Source organism: Mandrillus leucophaeus, unplaced genomic scaffold (assembly GCF_000951045.1).
Source record: "Mandrillus leucophaeus isolate KB7577 unplaced genomic scaffold, Mleu.le_1.0 Scaffold1712, whole genome shotgun sequence".
In the NCBI taxonomy this organism is placed as follows: Eukaryota; Metazoa; Chordata; class Mammalia; order Primates; family Cercopithecidae; genus Mandrillus; species Mandrillus leucophaeus.
In genome coordinates, this window is record NW_012101713.1 from 82,090 (window position 1) to 88,264 (window position 6,175).

Genomic DNA, 6,175 nt, shown 5'->3' on the forward strand with positions numbered 1-6,175 from the left:
AGCCTGGGCGACAGAGCGACACTCCGTCTCAAAACAAACAAACAAACAAACAAAACCGGGTCTTCCGTTTGTCTTATGAGACAAAACAGGGTCTCATATATGTACAGATCCAATAAATAAAGGTTGAAAATATTAACAGATGTAAAGAGCAGTGACAGGGAGACTGGAGACAAAAAGAGACAAGGAGAGAAGCAGATAAGAAAGTTAAGAGAAGGAACAGACAGATATTTACAGAGGAGGCAAGAAAATGGATGGACCTGGATTTCTAGACAAATTGATTCCTATCTCCACAGCCTGCTTTTTCTCTACGCTCCAGACAAAGCTGGATTTGAATCCTGGCCTTACCTTTCATATCTGTGCAGCCTTGAGCGACTCACTTAACTTCTCTGAGCCTTTATTTTTCTCATCCATAAAACTGGGATTAAAAACCTATGGCCAGGCTTGGCGGCTCACGCCTGTAATCCCAACACTTTGGGAGGCCGAGTCATGCGAATCACGAGGTCAGAAGGGTGAGACCATCCTGGCCAACATGGTGAAACCCCGTCTCTACTAAAAATGCAGAAATTAGCTGGATGTAGTGGTGCGCACCTGTAATCCCAGCTACTCGGGAGGCTGAGGTAGGAGAATTATTTAAATCCAGAGGTGGAGATTGCAGTGAGCCGAAATAGCGCCAGTGCACCTCAGCCTGGTGAGAAAGCCAGACTCCGTCTCAAACAACAACGACAACAACAACAACAAAACTAATTAAGGCCTGTTGTGGTGACTCATGCCTATAATGCCAGCACGTTGGAAGGCCGAGGCGGCAGATTGCTGGAGTGCAAGGAGTTCAAGACCAGCCTGGGCAACATGATGAAACCCTGTCTCTACAAGAAATACAAAAGCTAGCCAGGCGTTGTGGCCTATGCCTGTGGTCACAGCTACTTATGAGGCTGAGGCAGGAGGATCACTTGAGCCTGGGAGATGGAGTTTGCAGTGAGCAAAGATCACCTCATTACATTCCAACCTGGGTGACAGAGCGAGACCCTGTCTCAATAAACAACAACAACAAAACACCTCACTTAAAGGGTACTGATAATATGGAAGCATTTTGTATTGTATATGTTATTGTTCTTATTATCTTTGCATCTTCACTTGGGTTTCCCTGGTCAAGACAGTTGTTCCGTCTTTCTTCTCTGCAACATTAGAGGTCTTGCCACTTTTCCAGTCGTGCCACATTGTACTGACCCCACAAGGCCTCCTGAATGGACATAGAAATGATTCTAAGGGCTGCAATAGATTATTCTAAGAGGAATAGATGCCTCACTAGTTCATGCTCAGGCTCATACCCCCTCCACCACTCTAGCCCTTCAAACTAGCTATTACAGCATCTTCCAGGTAGTTAACTTCCGTTACTGTCCCCCTGAAAATGTAGACTCTGTCCCTAGTAATCATTGGAACAATCCAATTCAACTCAATGAAATAATACATATAAAAGTTCCTTGTAATTGTAAAGTGCTTTAAAAATATTAAATACTATTTACAATAATAATTCTTATTAAATAAATAAAATACCATATATCAATACCATATATTGATTACTTCCATATGCTGTAAAATAACTTTTTAAATGAGCATTAATATATGATGTGCCTGTCAAAGGCACATGAGGGATAAGAAAAGTGCACAAGTGGCTGGGCGTGGTGGCTTACGCCTGTAATCCCTGCACTTTGGGAGGCTGAGGCAGGCAGATCATGAGGTCAGGAGATCGAAACCATCCTGCTAACAGGGTGAAACCCCGTCTCTACTAAATACAAAAAAAAAAAAAATTAGCCGGACATGGTGGCGGGTGACTGTAGTCCCAGCTACTCGGGAGGCTGAGGCAGGAGAATGGTGTGAACCTGGGAGGCAGAGATTGCAGTGAGCAGACATCACGCCACTGCACTCCATCCTGGGTGACAGAGCAGGATACTGTCTCAAAAAAAAAAAAGAAAAGAAAAGAAAAGAAAAGTGCACAAGTACTTGTGTTTTCTCAGTGGAATTATTGTTCACATTTGGGAAGCTACTCTCTAAACTTGGGTAATTTCTCTACTCCTCTGGCTGTCTTATTTCTCCTTCTGTAATTCTCTCTTCCCATTCCCTATTCCTTAATCTTAGTAACCACCCTCTCAATCAAATAGCTACCCTACGGCTCTAGAAGATCATCTCCCTATTAATCTGGATAAATACACGCTATTCTAAGAAGTTATATTTATTTACTCATGGCTACTTTTTAACCTAGGTAAAGAGACCCCACAACACAGGTAACATTTTCCACACTGCAGCTGCATAACTCTGTTCTCTAACAATTGATGTCTTACCAGGAGAAGAAGGAATGGACCCAAAGGAAAGGTGGACACTTCTAAGAATACCCACAAATGAAGAAGGTGGAAAAAAAGAACACAAGGAAGGCCTAAGGGGAATGAAGGGAATGAGAGTAGTATGGGGGAGTTCTTGATGTAAAGGGATTTCTCTTTCCCAAATACTCTCTCTTAAGATTTCTGAGTATCTTACTGTCTTGCGGGTACAACAGGATAGCAGAGGTAAGGGACTAATGCCACAGTGCTACTCCACCTTAACTGACCCTCTACGCTGAAGCCCCTCATCTCTATTTCAACTCTAGCATTCATTCTCCTTGCTACCAGGACAAAGGTCAAGTCATACCTGGAGCTAGGAAACAAAGCCCTCTCAAGTCTGAATATGAGTTTTATGAGGAGAGAGGGCAGAAGAGGGGATCACGAGGAAGGCAGAGATGCCCTGACGACCTCATGCCCTGATACACCACTTGCCTCTGGATTAAACAGCATTAGGGAGCCAAGAAAGGAAACACATGTGGTGTCTGGAGACCTGTGCCTGCCTGTCCCAGTCCCACACCCAGTCATCTCACCACACCCTTCACCACCTGACTTTACGTTGTCCTCCAGCCCAGGAACTAGGAACTACGGAGAGAGAAGCCAAGGGAGAGGAGGAAGAGGAAACTAACGATTCCCTGCCCAGCCTCGGCCCCACACCCAGCACCACCAACAGGTGAGCAAGCTTGCCGAGGAAAAGCAGAGGGCATCCTGTGAGCAGCAAACACGTCTGAGCCTGGAAAAGAGGCAGAGAAGTAAAAGATCAAAGGCGAGGTAGGGGGCGGGGAGGAAAGTGGGAGAGACAAAAGGAAAACAGAAAGTGGGGGATCATGAGAAGTAGAGGCAGGAAATAACAGGGCTTCAGACTTGGGTGCAGAGTGGAGGTGGAGGACACAGCACAGATGGCATAAGAATTAATATTTCCCTGGTTCCTGCCAGGGACTCCTTTCTCAGCCTTGTAAGGAGTGCACAGAGGTGGCAAGGAAGCACCTTGCTCCTCTTCCTGGTTCTAAGGAAAAGGTGACCTTGAGCCAATGGGTGTCTTTCCCAGTGCCTGCCTCTAACCCTGTGCTTTCCCCATATCCTCCTCTGGTATCTGTGTTTATTCCGCGGTTTCCCCGCGGCTGCCCCCGGGAGAAGGGAGAGGTGGCTGAGGCAGGCCGAAAGCAGAGCATAGGTTGGGCAATGTCACCCTTCCACACCTACAGGGTAGATGGATCGGGTTTCGGTTTAAACCGAGGGATTTGGGGGAAGGGTGTTGGGGTTTAGCTAGTCCACGCGGGTGCTGTCCTCCACTTGGTGCTGAAATCTGGGCCGCCACATCCCGGGGGCGGGTGGGGGCTACATCCCCGGCTTTAGACGCGCGAGTCTCAGGTCCCGCTAATTACCTGGCGGGTGCTGCCCACCCCTGCCCCTGCGCACCTAGCGCGGTGGCAGGGGGGAAGGCGGGGCCTCGGGGAGCCCCACCCCTGGAGACTGCGGCTGGGGCCTCCCCCTCCTCCGCCAGCCTGCCACTAGCTCATTGCGCCTCTCCTGCAGTCTGGTTGGCACCGGCTCCCATTCCGGCTCCAGCCTCCAATCCGACCCCCATTTCGGCTGCAGCCTCGGACCTAGCTCTGGCCCTCAGTCTATCCGGTTGCATCCTCCCTCCCTGTTCCGGATCCTATCTTGCGCCAGCGCCTACTCCGGGATCCCGTAGCCAGACCTCAAGCCATGGCTGGTCCTTTCTCCCGTCTGCTGTCCGCCCGCCCGGGAATCAGGCTCCTGGCTTTGGCCGGAGCGGGGTCTCTAGCCGCTGGGTTTCTGCTGCGACCGGAACCTGTACAAGCGGCCAGTGAACGACGGAGGCTGTATCCCCCGAGGTAACAGTGCCTGAGGCGCGGGAGGAGGCGGGGGCAGGTGGTGATTGAAGGTGCGGGTAGAAATGAGAATCCGGGCAACAGAAAAGGGCTATAATCACGAAGGCCCTGGAGCTGGAGGGCTGTACAGTCTGCAGACCTCAGCGGGGTGGGGGTGGGGGCCAAAATCATAGAGCAAGAACATTCCTGGGGACCTGCCAAGACCACCTCTGGCCCTGCGAGTTCCAGCTGCACTCGCTGCCCAAATCCCTAATTATAAAGCCGGGAACTATCCTTTTCACTCCCCTCCATCTCCTTCCCTCATTTCCTCAATTCCTGTCCTTAAGGCTTTTCCCCTCCTCCATCCCTCGTGTTGTGTCATGGGAGGAAAGAACTGAGCAGATCTGGAGAAACTGAGTTGGCCAGCCAGAGGCAACTAGAACTACTAGAAAAGCATAGACTCTGAAAGTCCCTAAAGAGATTACCAAGGTTTAGCCTCTTTCTAATTCCCCCTCTTTCCACGGAGCAAAGCCAGACATGGCCAACTGGACAGCTCCCAGGTAACTGCATTAGGTCTAGGGTCTGTGCCCTCCCTCCATGGTCACTGGGTACCCCCTCCCCAGCGCTGAGTACCCAGACCTCCGAAAGCACAACAACTGCATGGCCAGTCACCTGACCCCAGCAGTCTATGCACGGCTCTGCGACAAGACCACACCCACTGGTTGGACGTTAGATCAGTGTATCCAGACTGGCGTGGACAACCCTGGCCACCCCTTCATCAAGACTGTGGGCATGGTGGCTGGAGATGAGGAGACCTATGAGGTAGGGGGTCCCCAGAGTCTCCCTGATGATCCAACTCATCTTCCCAGTCATTCCAGCTCCTTCCCCCTAAAGACCTCTCACTTTCCCCCAAGACTCTGAGCCCCCCCAAACTTAAGTGTTCTGACCCAGTGAAATCAATGCACAGTTGAAGTCTGGGGAGGGATCCCCTCTCCTTAACTATCTCTCCCTCTTAACTCCCCTTAGGTATTTGCTGACCTGTTTGACCCTGTGATCCAAGAGCGACACAATGGATATGACCCCCGGACAATGAAGCACACCACGGATCTGGATGCCAGTAAAGTGAGTTCAAATATCCCACTTCTGATTTGCATTGCCTGTGTACAACACTGTATCTCCCATCCCTTCACCTTATTTCCTGACTCATGGTCATTACACTGCTGAGCTTTTAATCTTAATGTAAGGAAAGAATCATATCTTAAGGGGCAGCATATATGGAGATGAAAGGATAGATAAGAGTGACTATGGCCCGAGGTGGGCGGTTTGGGGAAGGGTCTGCAATGCCCCCTTCAATTGGAGTGCTTTCCCAACGGGCCTCTTCTTCCAATGCACGCAAGTAGAATGCACAGAGAGTCCTCTAATGTCTAAGGAAGATCTCTCCTTTCCCAGGGGCCCTCAGTTCCCACCGTGTTTCTGTGACTTATATTCATTTCCCTTATCTCCCAGATCCGTTCTGGCTACTTTGATGAGAGGTATGTATTGTCCTCTAGAGTCAGAACTGGCCGAAGCATCCGAGGACTCAGTCTGCCTCCAGCTTGCACTCGAGCAGAGCGACGGGAGGTGGAACGTGTTGTGGTGGATGCACTGAGTGGCCTGAAGGGTGACCTGGCTGGACGTTACTATAGGCTCAGTGAGATGACAGAGGCTGAACAGCAGCAGCTGATTGATGTGAGGGTCTTAAGAGGGCGCTGGTTGGTGGGAGCAGATGGAAAAAAGAGCCAGAGGGAAGGCTAGGCCAGATGAGACATGGGCTCTGAGAGGCCCAGGGGCCACCGTGAAGATTCTTAACCCAAGTCCCGTTACTCTTCCCAGGACCACTTTCTGTTTGATAAGCCTGTGTCCCCATTGCTGACTGCAGCAGGAATGGCTCGAGACTGGCCAGATGCTCGTGGAATTTGGTATGAGGCTGCT

The 6,175-nt window shown here is 50.2% G+C and overlaps 1 protein-coding gene across 1 annotated transcript in view; it reads left to right on the plus strand.

The window, feature by feature from the left end:
- The first annotated feature begins 3,564 nt into the window (after positions 1-3,564).
- LOC105537372 (creatine kinase U-type, mitochondrial-like) overlaps positions 3,565-6,175 on the plus strand; it is a 5,335-nt gene continuing 2,724 nt past the window's right edge. The window contains exons 1-4 of the mRNA XM_011976945.1: positions 3,565-4,228; positions 4,828-5,026; positions 5,231-5,326; positions 5,711-5,932. Coding sequence (XP_011832335.1) covers positions 4,865-5,026; positions 5,231-5,326; positions 5,711-5,932 — 480 coding nt within the window. The 5' untranslated portion in view covers positions 3,565-4,228; positions 4,828-4,864. The remainder of the gene's footprint in view (positions 4,229-4,827; positions 5,027-5,230; positions 5,327-5,710; positions 5,933-6,175) is intronic.